Source organism: Oryzias latipes, chromosome 1 (assembly GCF_053564925.1).
Source record: "Oryzias latipes strain Hd-rR chromosome 1, Olatipes_Hd-rR_3.1".
Taxonomy (NCBI): Eukaryota; Metazoa; Chordata; class Actinopteri; order Beloniformes; family Adrianichthyidae; genus Oryzias; species Oryzias latipes.
The window spans coordinates 17,243,792-17,263,887 of record NC_136237.1 but is presented as its reverse complement, the minus strand read 5'-3'; the positions used below and the strand labels follow the sequence as shown (position 1 = coordinate 17,263,887).

The following is a 20,096-nucleotide window of genomic DNA, read 5'->3' as shown; positions in this document are numbered from 1 at the left end:
CCACTTTGAACAGTTTGAGAGGTGCTTTTTTATGTCCGTCTCCCTTTTTTATTCCCTCTGTTTCCTCTTTCTTTGCTGCTCTTTTTGACGTGTATTTGTTTTCATGCTGCCATTTCTGAAATCAAACTCTGATGCTGTCTTGTCGTTTGCTTAGAAACACTTTTTTTTTTCCAATCCAAGGACCCCTGCTTTCACTTTCCCAGTGGCTGTGTGAGCCAAACACATGCGGCGCTGAATGAAAAGCAGCCCTTGACATGAGGTCCTAAGAGACTGCAGCATTTAAATTCGCTTTTCTTCCTTCCTCCTCCTTTTTTGCCGGGCACAAGTGACATTGTCAGATGCTAGCTTTAATTAACTTGATAATAAGATGGGCGACTCACACACAGGGCAGGGTTCGGCTTGCTTTGCCTCCAGCCCTCCTCCCCCTCTCCCTTCTTTTGCTGTGTGCAGGCAACGCCACTCAAGGAGAAAAAGATAAAACCAAAGCAAAACACTGGTCCCCACTGCGCTGACACCATTCAAAGCAGTGGTCATCTAAGATCTGAGGGAGTCCACTGAGATGAACAAGAGCAAAAAATATTTTTTTAATTTAGTCAAAACAGACATTAAAGGTCCTGGCCAAGGATTGGTGGGGGCTCAGATAAATAACAGTTTGTCAAAGAAATGCAGTTTAAACGTTGCTGTGCTGGTGCTCTTGCAATCATATATTTCCATACAACTTTCTTAATATAATGAAACACAACAGTTTTTACCCCTCAAGACTAGAAGCAATTTGATTTTTTTAAGATGGGAAACTCTTCCTCTTCCCTTTCTGCTAAGATAAAATGAAGATGCTTCTGCTTCTTATCTGCTTCTCATCCATTCCTTTTATGGGTCCCTGCCTTGGTCCCCAAAACTCTTTACATCTAACATGATCTATTTATTTATGACACTCTTTCTTGCCCACTAACTGAATTTGAAAACTGATCTGAGTTAGTGTGACATCACCAAAAGAAAATGGCTTACTTCCGGCTCCAACGAAATGGAGGCAATTTAAGTCACCATTTTTTTTTGGTGATACGGACGCTCCTATGTTGGAGCCAGATGTCATCAGAAAACAGTGATTGGTCCAAACCGGTCTGAGTCAACATTTCTGTGGCAACCACTTTCACCAGTCAGGAGTAAGCTTGTTGGAAGTCCACACCCCTTTCAGATATTAAAAGAAAAAAAAAAAGATTGTCAAGACCATGTTAGAAAAAGGTAACAGAGCAACAATGTTTTTTTCTGAGAAATATACAGGGCTAACAAGGTCATGAAAACCTGGAAAAGTTTTGGATATTGAAAATGCAATTTTCTATGTCCTAGAAAAGTTTGTGAAAAGTGGCATCTTCTGAAAATGTTTTGGAAAAGTCATAAAATTGTATGTGGATAATGTTTTGGATGTGCGAAACATTGAAAATAGAATAGTTTAACGTGAGATTAGAATTGAAATTGTGGCAGAAGTTTATTCTTCGTTGAGATATAGCAAGTCGAGTTGTCATCTGTTCAGCGGCATGGCACTGCTATCGGACATGGATTGTAAAATGCTACAAAATGCCGGGAAATATTGCTTTAACAACAGTGGCTTTTCAAGGAGAAGTATCAACTGTGGCTACTGAAAGCCCCTGACCAGAAATGCAAAATGCAGTTCTATTGACCAGTTTGAACTGTTTGTCCACTTATTTTGTTTGTGGGTCAATTCCGACGACTATATTGGGCACAAAGCAGCAAAGTCCATGGCTGACCTACTGGATGCTCACATTGTGGCTGTGGTCAACTTTGTCCACCTCGCTATAATTTTATTTTTATTTTCGCTATATTTTCTGACTTCCCTATAATCTTTTCCAAATAACAGTTGTAGTAAAAAAAATGTGTTATGGTAATTACACATTTTTAGATTGCTCAGAAAAATGTTCCTACTTTTTTCTGATGTGTTAAATTTGAGCACTGTGGCCCTGATGACTTTTTTTCTTCTTCCTCAAGATTGAAAAAATACTCCTTGTTGATGTAAAAATAAAGGTTGAAACTCTGTCATGACAAGAACTTCATTGATCCACTTTTCTGTTGTATTTGAATCTTTTACTGTGAAGCCATATTTTCATTTAAAATCACAATTTTAAATGAAAATATATTAAAATGCTGCTTTTTATAGAAAATTTTAGGTTTGATTAAAATATATGAATTAGATTAATTGATTACATGTCATAATAAATTAATCACACAAAACAATGTGTCTTGGTTTGATTAAGCAGCATCAACTACAATCATCTAAATGAAATGTGTTCATTTTTAGATTTGGAAATTCAGTGAAATGCTTTGGAAAAGTTATGGAAAACCACTGCTAACAAAAGTGTATGAAGCCTGAATAGAATAACTGAGTATTAGCTGTGTATTTCTTCATAGAAGTCTATGAATTTTAGCTTCTTACCAGCGGGTACCTCCTATTTAGGGGGGGGGGTCCACTCAGACCAGCTTTCGTAAACAGTTAATGGTCTTGCCACGGCTGACCTTCATTGTTCTTCCAGAGCAAACCTCCTCTCTAAATGATTCTCCACCTGCCCCCTTGCTCTCACTTCAGATCACACTGTCATCTGCAAACATCATGGTCCACAGAGATTCTTGTCTAACCTCATCTATCAATCTGTCTATCATCACAGCAAACAAGAAGGGGTACAAAGCTGATCCTTGTTGCAGTTCTTTGTCACACCTACAGAACATCTCACCGCTGTCTTACAGAACTTAAACATGCCACGCACAATTCCAATGCACTTCTCTGAAAGTGCAGATTTCCTCATCCAAACCATAGCTCATGTCTCTGTACCCTGTCATCTGCTTTCTCCATAGATCTACAAAAAAAGGAAGAAGCTTCTTCTGACCTTTTCTGTTCTGCTCCAGAAATATCTCCTCGAAGCAAACATTGCATCTTTGGTTCTCTTAAGTTGGCATGAAACCATACTGTTGCTCACAAATGCTCACTTCTGAGCTCTGTCTGCATTCCAATGGTCTTTGCCATAAATTCTTTCTGTGAGTTATCTATCAGCTTTGTTCCTCTGCAGACATCCATTGTTCTGAAAAGTAAGTACCAATACACTTCTCTGTTTCTTAGACATCCTCTGACTCTCCAAAATCTTGTTTAACAGCCAAGTCCAAATGCCTTTTCAGTCTTCATTCTTTGCAAGTCCAACCATCATTTTATCCTAATCTTTGCTGCTTCCTGCTCCCCAACATCCACCTTTTTACTCTGTGGTCTCTAACATTTTCCTCATTCATCAACTCTTCAATGTTTTTTTCCATCTTTTTGTCACACTTGTGGAACCTGTCAACAGATTTCTTTGTCTTCTTAAAGGTCTGGTCTCAACTTAATCATTTGATTAGTGTGTCAAATTTGTCCCACAGAGCTCATCAGCCTGTAAAATGGGCCACTTACTGTAATTAATATTCCCCAAAAATAATTTTATTGTATTAAACTTAAATTTTAATTACCTCTGGCTGTGTGGCAAAAAACAGACTCCAATCTTGGAGTCACAGTCTTGCTGTGGTAAAAAATATTTTCTTTATCAAATCAGTTTTATTGTTACAAATATTCACTATCCGATGAGAATTTTCACAACTGAGGAACAACAGTTTCATCATAAAGAAAAAGTCATGAGCTTTATTAGAAAACAAAATTTACCCAGGTGTCAGTCACAAGTTCTGAAGCTGCAAAGAACCAACGCAGTAGCTGTTTTAGGTACGGGCATGTTTGATAATTTGATGGTCTTTTATGTTAGCATTTAAACCAAGTGGAATGCTTTTGAGCAAAAAAACTATTTCTATAGTCCACAGAATTTTTTTCTGTTGTTTTGGGGGTTACCTGGTTTATTAGTGTTTCTGAAAAATGAGAGCTAAGTCTTTTAGTTCCTATTATAGTCACAAAGCTTTTTTCTTGGAATTTTGTTACAGATGCCATGATGTCCAGTCATAATTAATGTCATTATAGCTTTACAAGCTCTGACCTTGATTATAGCAAGCAAGTCAGTTCTTTACATGGTACTCTGGATTTTTTCTTCATGCTTTAATGTTTAAATAAATGCACTTGGAGTTATTGGGACCCTGTCACTTCTGCAAACGTTCAGTGTTGTTCCAGCATTTGGGGAGAATTGTTCTGGCTCTGTGACAGTGGGCTTTTCTAGAGTTCTACAGATTTACAAAAGTTTTATTTTTATTTTTTACTTTTCCTGACTGCTATTTGTCAGAGACTTTTTTATGTGATCTTCAGTTTATTTGGATTATTTTGTGATATTTTCTTTTTTGGGACTTTTTAATAACAACTTTATTAGCCAATTTTTGTTCAACCGATTGCATTTTTCACCAATTTTGGCAGTACTCAGGCCTACATGTGGTTAATGCATCAAAATTGACCAAGCCAAAAATTATGATTGTTAGACAATTGATCCACAATTTAGTAATTGTAATTAGAGTAATGCTCATTTTCATATGTACCTAGTAAAATGTGTAACCCCTTCCTAACAAATAAATGCCTATAAGTCATATGTGAAATGTTAGTTTTATTTAGTAATTCATTATAAAAAGGCATATTCATGCTTAATATACAGTGATGTTTTCAACCATTAAAAACTGGTATTCTGGAAACAGACAAGCATGACAGGCAGCTTTTTTTCTGGACTGATTGGTGTATTTTGGTTAAATTAAATAAAGACAATATCTCAATTTTTAAATAGAAATGATGTAGTTTCCAAGCTTAAGTGTTTAATCAATTTTTCACAGAGTTTTTTTTCCCCTTGAAATGGACTGGTGAACTGTCTACTCTATAGTATATGCTGCTCTCTCTCTTCAGTTGCCAGGTATAGGCTCCAGCAACACTTTGACCCCCAAACAGGTATCAAGCAAAACAAAAGAAAAAGAAATAAGTGACGGAATTTTTTTAATATAAAAGTTTCCCCTTATTTTAAAAGTTTTTACAGGTGATGTCAAATGTTTAAATTCAATCACCGCAATCTTAAATATTAACTGTTAAGTCTTATTTTTCTGCTGGGGTTTTATTTTATTTATTCTTTTAACACGGCATATTTAATCTTAAATGTAGTGGAGACTTGCAACTATGTGGTCAGCCATGCACATAAACAAAGATCAGTTTTGCACCACCAGACCCTCAATCTTGCCTCCTGAGAGGAGAACTCAGTTGATGTTTATTTTTTAATTAACAAAGAAAGGTGAAGCAGTGCAGAATTAATTACTCAATTACTGCCGGTGAGTTAATTTTTAACCAGCTGAAATGAAGTCAGTCATTATTTAGTCCATTGGTTGATAATTAATAGTCTAATCTAAATTAATCGCTGGGAGACTTTTCCATGTGTGCAGATGTAAACCTGAAATACATGATTCCAATGAAAAATGATGAGTGAATGATTTTTATGTGTTTGCCCTCAAAACTTTTCCATGATGGGAGCCTAAAAAATGGGAAAAGAAAAAGCATGTTTGCGTGGTTAAATGCCAATACCAATTTTAAACAATTCTAAAAAATGAACTTAGATGTGCTTCTAACTGAGAAGAAATGTAAAAATGAATTGGCTTAATTAGTGTCAAAATAAAGCTGGTTAGGTTTGGCAAGACCAATAAAGTGTTTGTGTCCTGGTATTTTATACCCAAAATACTAATATGATTGTTCTGAGGAAGGGAGATCCTTCCTTTTTTCCTGCCTGCTTCTACCCACCGTCCTTTTTCCTTGGCTGTCTTGGCACAAGCAGCTCGGAAATAGACCTAATTAACCCCCTTCCCCGCAGGGAAATCTGCTATGCAAATGAACAGTTTGGAAATAAAGTCATTTGAATAGTCTGGGACGCTGATTTTTCATGCAGTGACTCCAAACACTAACATGCACATTCAGCAACCCAAAAAAGAAGAAAGCCTCCTTCATCATAATCTCTTCATCATCTGTGGCGAGGTGTACTGTAAAGAAGCAAATTCCCTCTAACAGAGAATGAAGCCGCCTGTCCGAGCGGCGGCGGGCTGCTGGAGTCCGTCTGAACCATCTGCTGAGACTGAGGCTGCAGAGGAGGGGAAGGAGTGCGGGGCTGCTGGTGGGTGGGGGCTCCACCCCATCTCCAAAGATCTCAGTTTAAACCACTTGAGAGAAGATGATTTATCAATAAGCCAGTTCATTGTAATGTTGCATTTCAGTTAAATCCCTTTGGAGAGCACAGTCATGTTTGAAAGGACTTTAAATTCCACATTTGTTTGGTAACGTATTTTTTCACTTTTTTGGGGGATGATCTGTATAAGTGATTAAAATTCACATGATGTGATCATTAAAGATGAAAAAAAACCTAATCCACAAGCTTTCCTAAAAAAACAGTTTTCTAAAAATGTAAAATGTAGCTAAGCATTCAAGTGGAAAACACTAATTCTTCACAATTCTTTACAACATTTTATAATCAGCTGTTTTCAGGAGTAAAAAAGACAGAATTGCCCTACCTAGATTAATGATGCAATGAGTAATGTCATAAATGTTTACAGTTTTTAACTAAATCTATCTTTCTAACAGCTTGCAGATGAATGAGTTTGGTCTCAATTGTCTTATAAAGCTTCTGGATATAAAGTCATCCATCGTAAAGTGTCATTTGGTTTTAATGTTTATTTTTGCTCAAATCAGCACAATACAAAAATCAATTATTAATATATATATATATATATATATATATATATATATATATATATATATATATATATATATATATATATATATAACAACAATCACTACATTCCACGTTTAAAAAAATCGAACAGCGAGGACCTCCCACTGTCATGTGTTCACTGGTTTGTCAATCAAACTACCTGCCAGTCAAATCTCATTTAGAAAGCACTTTTCATCCAACTTGTGACAGTCTTTAATTGAAAGGAAAAAGGAAAAACAATAAAAACAATGAAAAGAAAAGGTTTTCCCTCAACACCAGGAGTAGAGACAGACAGCCGTTTTCCCTCGACCCTAAATCAGTTCTCCAGTTCTTTTTATACTTAAAACAGACACTTTAGTCACTCTCTTTTGTCAGGTCTATTTATTAAAAAAAAGAATGTTTTAAAACATGTTCAGTTCAAGAATGTCACTGAGGGCAAATAGTTTCACTTAAACCGCCACTCCACCAAGCACAGCCTGATGATCCCCGCCGGAAAATCCTTTTCTAACATATGCCTAATTGTTTATCTCTGCTTGTTTACATAAACAGAAAATGCTGCAAGGAAAGGAGGGGGAGAATAGGAGCATAGGGGGAGGGTTGGGGGGAGGTTTAGCGTTGGTACATCACTCCGACAGAGCCGGAGAATTAATAACAATTTGTGGCAAATAATTACTTATCAATTAAAGCTGTTATCCTGCTTAATTACGCAGCGTTCATTAAATTCAGCCAATTTAAACCTTAATCAAAGTTAGCAGGGCCTGACAGCAGTCAGGGTCAGTGGAGGAGCGCCACCCAGTGGAGGAGAGGGGAGGTCTGACAGGAAACATCTTTTATTTAACTTCATCTTCTTTTCATTTGGTCTTAAAAGATTTGATTCATTCATTTCAATAACTCTTGATGACTAATATACGTATTGTTTGACTATCACGTTTGTTTAGTGAAATTCTGAGATGTTCAAGGTCAATCATTCATCAGCTGCAAACCTTACAATATTAAATGTTTTGCATGTCTTATATCGATAACTAAATGCAGCTGATAAATACCTGTAATGCACATATTTCCTTCTCCCAGAATTTCTCTGAATCACATGCAGCACCCAAACAGTTCAGTGACTTTCCTCTGCGAATTGTGTGAATCCAGGCAACAAAAATTGAATAATGAAACCTTTTTATAATTTGCACTTTGCTGCACTGCCACAGAGTCAAAAAAAAAATTAAATAAAGCCAAAACCTCCAGGAAGGTATGCAGCGGCATTAATTTCCAATCTTCCAATGCAGGACTGATGAGGACAGGGAAGCAGACAAAGTGTCATGTATGTAAAGTTGAATAGCAAAATCCAGCAACATAATCCTCTGCCCTCGGAGGAGCAGAGGGCTGCAGCTTTAGTCCTTTCCACAATGCTACGGTACCTGCTCGCTCTCAATTAGGAGTTTAGAGTCAAACTAACCTGCTTGCTTTCAAGATGTGAGAGCACGTGGTGCTTTTTTGATCTTTGTGTTATCAGCAAAAACTTAAGGAGTGTTTAAAAGTACAGATTCTTGCAGGTTTGTTGCCCTTTTTTAAAAAAAATATTCAGAGATATTTTTAGGATGAAATTGCCTTTTCAGACTTTGCTGCCAAATATTCTCCTGACTGACAGGGAAAAAATGTCAAATCAAAATTGTTTTTTATTGTTTTTTTACTGTAAGGTAACCAGAGGACTGAAGAATTTTGTTCAGAAAAAGCTGTTTTTGTTTTTGAGATATCAAAACATGAAACTGAACTTATAGCAAACATTTATGTCCCCCAAAAAAGAGGTGATTCCAAGTATAACATCCACAGACCAACATTACTTTAAATTAATTCTGTTGTGCTTATTTGGATTAATACTTCAAAATTCTCCCTCTTGGAAACACGGGGAACTTTGCACTTTATTGCACATCTCAGCCCTTCGCAATGCATCATTGGAAAGTCCTAAATGTCCTTTATATGTACTAGAAGACCTTAGTTTAGCAGTATGCAAGGGTTTGAAGATATCCAGGTTTAGAAATGTCCTCTACAGAGGGGAAATTTGTGTTACTGGTAGTCAAGAAGCTGTGATTTTATTTATAACAACATTTAAAATGGAAAAATAAACTTTATGTCACCAAATACTGTACAAAATGGACATTAGAGTGAATGACAAAATAACACAAACTTTTTTTAATAATGGTTTCAGACACATTATGGCAACTAGTCAATATCTAAATCACTTTCATCTGTCAAAACTAATTTTAAAACCTGTGCTTTCAAAAAATTGGTTGCCAATTGAGAACAGAACAAGCAATTTGTGAGGCACGAGGCTCAAGGATCAAGTTAATTAATTTTGTCTACTGCTTGGTCTAGCTAATGAATGAGTAAATTATTCACCTCTGGGACACTGCCTCCCCAACTGCTTGAAATGACCCCCCACCCCCCACCCCTCTTCCTGCATTGTCCTCCAATTTCCTCCCTCTGATCCTGCTTGGATGGAGTCCGTGTCACTGACCAGACCATCAAACACACAAGCAGAGCCGGGCTTCCCTGCTGTCTCCATCTGTCTGTCTTTGTCCTCCCCGGTGTGTTAAGATCATTGTGTCCCTGCACATTTAATGACGCCTCTCTTTTGCCTTAAATTCGACACTTCTGTTGAGACTCGTATCTTGAGCTTGGGGAGGCAAATAACTTCCATCCCATTAACTTGTTTCAGAGCGAAAGCTCGTCAAACAAAGCTTGTTCGCAATCTGATCCTCCACACACACACACACACACACACAGACGTGCAACATTCTGCTGGTGAAGGGGGGGAAAAGATCCATAGTATTTGCATTAAAAGCCTCACACCATGAAATTCATTTATAATTACAAAGTGGTGTATGCTGTGTGTTATGCAGATCAGGCACGTGTGTGGAAGGAATCTGTTTTGGATTGGTTATTTTGTGATAGGCTAACACTGACTGTCTGCTGACAGATAGCAATTATCCCGTTATTGTAATTGTCCAAGTCAATTCACTGCAGGCGGTCTGGAAGCAATGAGAAAAAGTCTAGGATTTGCTTTTTTTTCTGAAGTGTCTTTAAGAAACTTAATGCAGTCATAGTTAAAGCTTAGATTTATTTTCAAATATGGACTTTTGGTTGCTTAATATTTTTTTTTTCTATTCCCCAATCATTAGGAATATTTACTCAGCATTTTGACAACAACACTTAGATAATTTGATGTTGAAATAAAAGTGGATTCTGTCAAAACACATATTTTGACAGTAATTTCCCACTACTAGCTGGGTGAGCAGGTTTTACATGGGAAATTGAGTAAAATGCAAACTACAGTTTTCATTTTACCTGTGATGTATGTCTCTGTAAACAAAATAAATATAAAAAATGTTTACAAAAAATATGTATACAAATATGGATGATTCACTCATTTTATTGTCCGTTTTTCTTATAATACTTTAGCGAACTCTTGTGGTAAGAAACGCACATTGCAGGTGTCCATGCAACAAGTGCAATTTCATTTGACATCTTGCAGTGCTTTGTGGGTAAATTCCATTTTATTTTTGAAAAAAAAAAATTAAGAGAAGTGCAAGAACAAGGACAACAATGATGTCTTCAACAGCTCTGAATGCAGCATATTATCAGATTATCTCTGTGACACATTAACACAACATTGGTGAAATATTGGTGAATAAAAGAAAAAAATACGTTTTTTTATCTCAAAGTCAATACAGGAAAAGAAAAATAACTTCTGCCATTTATTCATTGTTCCTAAAAATTGCAAGACATGCAACATCTTTTAAGAAAATGTTAGCAAACACATTTTAGAAATGCAAAACAAAAAACATCTTGCATGTATTTGGAAAAAGAAAATATCACAGAAAAACATCTGTAACAGACTGTTAATGAGAGAAAAGAAACTTCTCATTTGTGGTGTTGTCTTTAGAATAATTTATTTGGTAAGGTTCCACAGCTTTCGCAGAATACTAGTTTTGTACCCCCATCCCCCCCACCCCCCCCACCCCCCCCCCCACACACACACACCAAAATTAGAATGTCATGGAAAAGTGTTTTCATTTCCATAATGCTATTCAAAAAAACTTAAACGTCCATAGAATATAGGTTGTGATCCCACTGTTTAATTTAAAGAACGTGTTCATATTTATGCATAAATTGCTTATAAAACCCACAAGAAAAAGATTTCAGAAAATTGGAATACTGTGGAAAATTCACCATTTACAGCTCAATTTTTGCAAAATAAATACATAAAGATATTATGATCACATCAAATCAAAATAAATGATATGTCCATCTTCAATAGTATGGGCAGGAGCTCTAGGTCCTGCTGGAAGATGAAATCTGCATCTCCATCCATCTTCAGCAGAAGGAATCATGAAGTTCTCTAGAACATTCTGCTAGACTCTTCTAGACAACAGCATTAACATTCTGCTGGACATTGCAGCCCACATCATGAGTGTCTGTGGAGATTTTACACTGGACCTTGATTCCCAAATAAAAGACACACTTTACTTTCATCAGAAAACAGTCCAGGCCTTCTCCTTTGAGACATTTCCTCTGTTGGTCCTCGGCTCAGAGGTGGTTTGACCTGAGGAACCCGACAGCTGTAGCACATGTCCTGAATGGGTCTGAACATGGTGGTTTTTGAAGCTGTCCCTCCACCTCATTCCACTATTTCTGGATGTCTGCAGGCTGCAGCTTCTTGAATCTTGGCCTCTTGATAATTCACTGGTCATCTCTTTGGCAGATGCATCTTCTCCTGCCACCTTTTTCCCTTCCATTGGACTTTCCGTTGATCTGGTTGGACACAGAGCTCTGTCAACAGCCTGCCTCTTTTTTGTGTCTTATCAATAATTATGGAGGGGATCAATGATTGGCTCCAGGATAGTTGTCAAGTCTGGAGTCTTCCCATTAAACCGAACTGAGACAATTGAACCAAATTGAACTGATTTAATGACATCTGGGAAACCTGTGGAGGTGCTTTGAGTTTTAGTAGATGGTGAAACTTTAAACGTTCATCAACATTTGTGCAGATTTCTCTTTTTTTTTAAGAATGTATATTTTATGAATGTTTAATTTCTATGAAAGAAATAGTAAATGACACATTTCCATGTTTGGAAAGGCTCTGAAGAGCGAACAGTCGCCATACCTGTTACAAACCCTTCATGATTGGCTGGGATTTTCGTGCACGTGCCACCGGTGAGGCGCTCGCTCGCTCGCGCACCTGCGTTGATTTCTGCGGGAATGCTGAGCTTAAACCCAGCCTGACTTTCTTCTCTGCGCTCTCCCAAACGATGGCTGAATCGCGGAGGGTTCAGCTGACCACACTGAGCTGTGGTCGGCCCTCGTTCTCCGATGTTCTGGTTCCGTCTGGTGGTGTGATGATGAAGGAGAACCTCTGTGACCGGCCTATTGATTCCAGGTCGGTTCGGCTCGTTGTCACACTTTTCGAACCGGACGAGCAGAAGTTTCCAGAGTTCAGCTACCGTCAGCTGCTTGACAAGGTGGGGCAGTTTCTGTAAAGCCTACCGAAAAACAGCGGAAAGGGGGGGGGGGGCATCCCCTTATTGGGCCGCTTTTTTGTGTTTTTATTTTGTATTTTTAAACGACCAAGTATCGCTTGGTTTTAATCTGATTGAAAACATTCCAATCAACTTACAAACGCAACAAATGAACATTATTATTGACCATTACGATTTTAAGAAATAAAAATTGTTTCATTAAAAAAACAACTTTTTTCAGATAAAACAAACAGAAGATCATCAACTGGACGTGTTTGAGCAGGAAAATGGAGAGAAAGATGAAGCAGCTGCCATTGCAAGAAAGTTTGAGGAAAAATATGTGAGTTTATCTTAAATCAACACAAGTCAATCACATTTTTCTTTATGCATACAAGTATTTCCAGAAAATGGAATACAGTATAATGGAAAAGTGTAAGCTATTCGTTTATTTTTAGTTTATTTTAAAGTAATAAAATTAATTTAATTTAAAATTTGAATACAATATATAATTTTAAATATACTTTTAAAAGAAATGCTTAATTAAACTAATCTAGTCTGAAAGGTTTTTTTAAATGGAATTATGGGAATTAATACAATTTTCCATAATATTCTCATTGTTTGGGAAGGGTCTGTATATCTGAAATGAATATAAGTGATTATCGCCTAAAATCTTTACATCTTCTTTCAGGGTGGCGTGTATAAAAAGGACCGCATTCAAGACTTAATTGATATTGGATATGGCTATGATGACGAGGATTCCTTCATTGACAACTCTGAGGCTGTGAGTCCTCGTGAACATGCACGTTCGAGCATTTTAAAGGCGTTTTATGGTTTTTGGCCCCACTGATCAAATGCTTAAAGTCCCACTTCAATCCTCTTTTGATCTATTTTAACAGCGTCCCCAGTGGTCTTTATGATTATGCAATTTTTGGCCTTATTTATTTATTTTAAATGTTGCTTTTTAGGACATAGTTTCTCCAGAGCGGCAGTAGTTCTTTAGAAATTTGCCTCTGAGTTGTGGGTGAGACCACTGGAGCAGAACAAGCCTTTCCCTGCTTCCTGACTTCCATCTGATTAGACTTTCTCCCCCTATCTTACAGTCCCTCACACCCCTAACGTAATATTAGCTGGGCAACAAAAATGGCGAGCAATATTGAAGCCATCCAGCCGTACAGTTTTGAGCCAGATGCCAGCTCAAGACAGGAAAGCGATCTAGTCATCTACAAGTGGATGCATCAGAATCCTTTTCAAACGGCATTTTTTTGTCTTCTCCTGATTTACAAATTGAATAGAGAAATTCTCAGAAATGCAATTTTAAGCTTACGTTTCTTCACATGTCCTCCATCATGATAAATTCTACAAGAACATGTTATAATCACACAAAAAGACAGGATTTTCATCAGAGTGGATCTTTAAGATTTATTATTTTTCATTTGTCTGGTTTGTTTTCTCTCTGTCACTTCCGGCTTCTCCAAAAGTACGATGAGTTTGTCCCGTCCTCCATCACGACCAAATTTGGGGGCTTTTACGTAAACTCAGGAATTCTACAGTTCCGAAAAGCTTCAGACTCTGAGACCGACGACCTTCCAGCTGATGAGGTGACATTTGATTTTGCAAAAGTAAGCTAAATTAGATTAAATGCTCATCAGCAATTTTTATTTTTTTTTTGTTTAAATTGCATGCATACCATCTTAACACATCTAGAAATACAAGCCGGATTGTGAACAGAGTAAGCCAAAGAAGTGGTGCAAAGCCAGTGAAGAAATGAAAAGCAATGCAGATCTAAAGCTAAGGTAGGATTTATTTCAAGTTTACTTTCTGGTTTATTTAAATTTCTGTCTAAGACTTTTGTTCCATTTGCAGAGGTGTGTCTAAAGCTGTCCCCGATGACTCAAAGGTCAGAAAGAAGAAAAAGGCTGTCAGAGCGCTGAGTGTCACCAGCATGCTGAGAAAGTTTCAAAGAGAAAAAGAACGGCAGACTATGGAAGAGGCTAAACGTGTGGCTGCTGTGATGACAAATGCCTCCAAAGCCTCACTGCTCCCCGCAGACTCAGCTGGGAGTGGAGGGCCGGCGCTAACAGACCCCCTGCTCAGTTTGATTGGCTCCACCAATGACCACGCTCTTATCCAAGCGGCCAACACGGTGGATTTTGACATCGATTTGGACTCTTTGTTAGATGCCAGTGAGGTAACGTTGTCGCCAGAATTACCTTTTCAAACAGAGGCTAGCCAGACCAGAACAGATGATCAGATGCAGTCAAAGGTCACATGTGACCATGAAGTCCACCATCAAGAAACAAAGATCCCCTCTCAGTTGAAGCCTCCTCTAGAACCAGTCCAGCTCCTGCCAGATCAAAGTTCCGTTTCGGCTCCGTGTGCACCGCTGCCTGAGGGGCTTCCTCCAGCTCTGGAGGAAAACATTGGGAAACTCATAGAAGTAAGGCCTCAACAGTGGTTCGGTCTGATCAGATGGGCTGAAGTTCTTCATGTATGTGTGTTTCAACACATGTGACACTTCTCTAACAGGCTGCTAAGACATCAGAAGGAGAGTCAAAACTCAAGTTTTTCAGCCCAGACATCAATTCAGTCCTCCTCGAGTAAGTATCCCACAACACACAAAACGTCAGTCAGAGACAGTTGATTACAAAACTCGTCAAAGGCTGAACTTGAAATCACAACTGAACCTCCAGATCTAGGATTTAAAAATGTATATATGTGGAGTTGCAATGTTTCCGCTGTAGTTTATATTCTGTGATTGGTGAGATGAACAAAGGCAAGTGTTGATGTTTACAACGCAAACTGAACTCAAGAAATGTCCCGACTAGCTGCCATTACTCCCAAAGGGCGAGTTTTAGTAAGATTAAGTACAGATCCTGCTGTGTTTGGAAAGTTTAAAGCAAATTTAGACAATAACTTAATTAAATGTAACAGTTTTTTCAATGACAGTGAATTGTAACATTTTTATTTAGTCATTTTTAGTATTCTGGAGTCTTACAGTGACTTTCCATTTCCAGTGAGGGGTGCTAGAAGCCCTGTTACTGGTGTTCAACAGCATTTTCAGTGAAAATACTGTTAACATTCTTGTGACATTTTTCTCATGATGGAGGACTTAAAATGACATTTCTGACTCTTTCTTTATTCAAATTGTTGAGTCGGAAGCAAATGAAAAAAAAGTTGTTTTGAAAAAGAGCTTATTAGTTGCGTATATAATATGCTAAGCTCTCTGCAACAGAGACAAAGGAGACACGCCAACGGTCCTGCCTATGACTGAGGAAATGTTTCTAATGAAGACCTGCCGCTCTGCAGAAACTGTCCTAGAAAACACTGGGGTTCTTTGTATTTTTTGGCAAAAAAAACCCTGCATTATCAAACCACTGGGAACACTTTGAAATGGATGAAAAGATTAGTGTGACTTTTAAAAAATAATTAAAAGGTTTTTTAAGTCGACTTTTGTTTTTGAACTGCTTTTGTTTGCTTATCCCCAGTATTGAGCTGCAGTGTCAGGGGCAGAGCGGCCAGCTGCGCTCCAAGGTGTACAGACACCTGTCGTCCTTCCTGCCCTGCAGCAGAGACACACTTCTCAAACGAGCAAAGAAACTCCTCACAAAACAGCTGGTAAATGTGGCCTCTTCTATTTATTTATTTTCCTCGCAGTATGTCCACAAAAGTTCTCTACGGTACTAGTTTGGAAAAGTTACTTGTTTCTGGAACGTTAAAGGAAGAACCCTACGATGCAGAAGAACCGATGCAGAAACTTAAGGAAACCATTGCCAGATCCATGCCAGAGCAGATTGCAGGTTTCCATGAAAGCTGTCGCGCATATGAAGAAACCAAAACATTAAAGTAGGTGTTAGGGCATTTCGTACTGGGTAGCATGTTTGAAATGCTCAAACACGCCACATCAGGAACTTTAAACCTTCTAGGACAGCAGAGGACAGTGTGGAGGAGAGGGCTGGCAGAAAAGGAGGCCCAAAGAAGTTGTTCAAATGGAATGAGGAGATCAGGTTAAAGCCTCTTTTTTCTCTGGTTCATATTTCACCCTTAAAGTGTTTAGTATTATAAACCTAATTTAAACCAATCTGTGCTGTATTCTGATCTACAGGGAGTGTTTAAGTCATGTGCTAAAGGAAAAAACAGACAAATATAAAAAAGAAGGCAAGGGGGACCAGGAAATTGAAGAGTTTCTGAAAACCTTCTTAGAAAATGAGGTTAAAGCACTTTGGCCAAAAGGATGGATGCAGTCAAGGTAAGGATCTGAGAACCAGTCCCTAAACCTGCCTTTGAATAATTGTGTAGACACCTTCTCTTGTTTCAGAGTGCTGCTAAGGGAAAGCAAGAAGCTTTTGGGGCTCTTTCACTCACTACTGTGGGTTAAGTTTTAGCTCAAATTTACAGTCTGTAAAAATTGTAATGGTTTGATATAAAAAAAATTACTAAAATAGAAATCATTGTTACTCTCATACAGGGGAAACAAAGCAAGGTGTTTGAAAAAACAGTCCACTGGTGGAGCCTCCAAGATGTCCGATGTCTGTAGCAGCTTTTATGGAGTTCCACCAAGGTGTGAACTTAACCAAAGGCCGGATTCTGGCCTGAATGACTCCCTGCAGCGGTCCAGCTGTCGTTCTGTGTGTCAGAGGGAAGGCGCTGCTTCAGAAATGGGTATAGATGAAGTGTTGAATGTTCCACCTTTGGTTCCAAAGGCAGACGGACCTCCAGACCAAGCTGCTTCTGAGCCTTTAGTTTCATGTCTCGGTAATCTGACTGGACAAGAAGTGACCAGTGATCAGCCTCTGGCGCTTTCCCAGGAGCTCCTGGCAGAAGCTTTTGCAAAGCACTGGAGCACAGAAAAGGATGTGAATAGTCCTCTTCTGCCTCCAGCCCCTCAGCCCAGCCCAATCAGTTTCCCTGGAAACAAGGAGTGCCAGATCGTTTTTCCTCACCTGCTGAAGATTGGAGATGCCAGTCAGCTGGATGCTGCTTAGATGCTAGTCATCTCTGATTCTGATGCTGTGTGCAGTAAGTTTTCTTGTTTTTTAAACTCTGACATTCAGACTTGATGACAATGTCATGTGCATGGCATATTGCTGTAGTTATTTTAGGGTTGAGTGAGAGTTGTTTCATTGTTGGTTAAGTTGTTTTATCTGAATTTGTGACTCTCTTTGGTCAGCAGGCATTAATTGTTTTTTAACATGTTTATAAATCATCTTTTCATAGATCTGAACAGAGTCCAGATTGAAATCCTGAGCACTTGATGGAAAACCCAACACTGGAGATGGAAGCTAGAGCCGCAATTACTAATTAGTAACAAATATACTTGTTAGAAGTCTTTCTGTTGTTTTTTTTTTTTCTCTTTTTATTTTTTGGTAAGAAGACATTCGCCTACCAAAGATGAACCAGATTGAATATCTTGATCTCCAGACTAAAGAAGGAAAAAAAAAACGGATTCTGACTGATATATGAAAATTTTGTAATGCTGACTTGTACTTTCAGTTAATAAAAATATATTGCACACTACGTTTTCCTCTTGGGAACATCTGTGGGAAAAGCTTTAGCCTTTCTAGACTAAATAAAATCTTCAAATAAAGTGTTTGTTCCTTAATTTTTCTTTGCACGTTTAAAGTCAATGATGAATATCAACGCACATTTCTGTTTTTGTTGGTTTGCTTTTTAAGGAAAAGAAAAACAAACTTATTGCTTCTTAAACCTTGCAGGTTTGATCCAATGTTGGGTCATTTTCGTGTTTTATCATACATAAATTTAGATTTTTTTTTTTTTTTTTTTTTTTGCTCTTAAATTAGTTCAAGGTGACATTCTGGTGTTTGAGTGGAGAATATTTGAGACAGTGATAATGCACACATTAAAATATGTACAACATTTAGCTGTATTTGTGTTTTAAAGACATGGGTGTGGGCAAAACCTTTTCTCGTGACTTTATTTAGCTGCTGTTGCTTCCGTCTTGCAAACATTTACTAACATTTAAGAATCTGTCACTTAAAATCTAGATGAAAATTGTGTTTTTGGTGTTTGTCACATGTTCTTGTGGATTTTTTCTGATGGAGGGCATATAGAAAATTAAGCCTAAAATAGTACAAGCTCCCTGCTCGGCTACACCATGGGGAGGGGAAGAGGGGTGGGGTTGCCCTGTGCCAATGGTCCCACCCACAATTTAGGTGAATTTCATATGAACTAAAGCTGCTCTGCAGAAACTATATCCTAGAAAAGTTTTTTGATTTGGCTATAAATGGTATAATCATTATTAAAAGACAACTGGGAACGCTTAAAATAAATCAAACGATCGGATTAATCTAAAGGACTTTACTGTTTTATTTTGATTAAATTCAGTTGCATGTATTTTTTACACAATTACATTCATCTGTGCTGTACTGCTTTTTTTAAGAGTTCTTAAATTTGGTTCCTTGACCTCGGGGGCAATTCTGTTGTATAGAACAGAAAAATTACATATTTGGAGAGTCTTGAGGAGAATCTGAAATCTTGATTGTTGAGAGTATAACATCAATACCCAGTACTGTCTTGATTAAGGTTCCCCTGCTTTACAAATGTAAATATATTTGGCAACCTGGGTATCTTATGCAAAGCAGAAAAAAAACATATTGCACCACCTGTACTTTTTAAATTAAAACCTAAATTTTAGATCAGCTACTTGGATATTTGCTGGTTATTTTACAGAGGATTATTTCAAAGCACAAAGTAGAATCTGGATGAAACCTTGATTTCAAAATGTACAGTTAGGCGAAACGCATTTAATCAGCCACCAATTGTGTTCTCCCACTTAAAAAGATTTTCATCATAGGTATACCTCAACAATCAGAGACAAAATGAGAAAAAAAAACATCAAAAAATCCCATTGTCTGATTTTTAAAGAATTATCTTGTAAATTATGGTGGAAAATAAGTATTTAGTCACCTACAAACAAGCTGGCTCTCACAGACCAGTTGCGTCTGTAACAGGATCCTCTGTCCTCCATTTTACCTGTATTAATAGAACCTGTTTGAAGTGGTTATCTATATAAAAGACACCTGTCCACAACTTCAAACAGTCACACAAAAAACTCCACCATGGCCAAGAACACACAGCTGTCTAAGGACACCAGAAAAACAAAATGATTGACCTGCACCAGGCTGGAAATGGACGACATACAAGACCATTGATTATCTCCCTCCATCTGGGATTCCCTGTAAGATCTCACCTCATGGAATCAAAATGATCACAAGAACAGTGAGAAAAAATCCCAGAGGCAGACGGTGGGCCTAGTGAATGACATGCAGAGAGCTGGAACCAAAGTAACAAAGGCTGCCATCAATAAGACACTACACCGCCAGGGACTCAAATCCTGCAGTGCCAAATGTGTCTCCGTGCTACAGCCAGTACATGTGCAGCCCCGTCTAAAGTTTGCCACAGAGCATTTGATGATCCAGAAGAGAAGAATTCTACTCGCTGTATTTGGAGGAGAACGAATGCTTAGTTGCATCCAAAGAACACATACCTACTGTGAAGCATGGGGGTAAAAACATCATGCTTTGGGGCGGTTTTTTGCCCCAAAGCATGAATGGGGCCATGTATTGTCAGATTTTGGGTGAAAACCTCCTGTCAGCAAGGGCATTGAAGATGAAATGTGTCTGGGTCTTTCGGCACGACAACTATCCCAAACACACTCCCCCAGGTAACGAAGGAGTGGTTTGGTAAGAAGCATCTTAAGGTCCTGGAGTGGCCTATCCAGTCTCCAGATCTCAACCCCATAGAAAATCTTTGGAGGGATTTGAAAGTCTGCGTTGCCCAGCAACAGCCCCAAAACATCACTGCTCTAGAGAAGATCTGCATGGAGGAATGGGCCAAAAAAACAGCAGCAGTTTGTGAAAAACATTGTGAAGATTTACAA

The 20,096-nt window shown here is 38.1% G+C and overlaps 1 protein-coding gene across 8 annotated transcripts; it reads left to right on the top strand.

The window, feature by feature from the left end:
* Positions 1-11,887: 11,887 nt before the first annotated feature.
* ubn1 (ubinuclein 1) lies at positions 11,888-17,713 on the top strand. Of its 8 annotated transcripts, none has more exons than XM_078950287.1 (14): positions 11,888-12,202; positions 12,441-12,539; positions 12,888-12,980; positions 13,678-13,797; positions 13,904-13,992; positions 14,063-14,636; positions 14,726-14,796; positions 15,685-15,814; positions 15,918-16,042; positions 16,123-16,203; positions 16,302-16,445; positions 16,515-16,565; positions 16,665-17,215; positions 17,414-17,713. In XM_078950287.1, the coding sequence occupies exons 1-13, from the start codon at positions 11,993-11,995 to the stop codon at positions 17,179-17,181; spliced, it is 2,304 nt and encodes a 767-aa protein (XP_078806413.1). In that variant the 5' UTR covers positions 11,888-11,992; the 3' UTR covers positions 17,182-17,215; positions 17,414-17,713. The 8 variants fall into 8 exon arrangements, 7 of the variants coding, with proteins under 7 accessions (XP_078806413.1, XP_023814517.1, XP_078806418.1 ...); XM_023958749.2 differs by having other exon boundaries at positions 15,894-16,042; XR_013657453.1 differs by having other exon boundaries at positions 11,909-12,202; positions 13,678-13,818; positions 15,894-16,042; positions 16,496-16,565.
* The last annotated feature ends 2,383 nt before the right edge of the window (positions 17,714-20,096 follow it).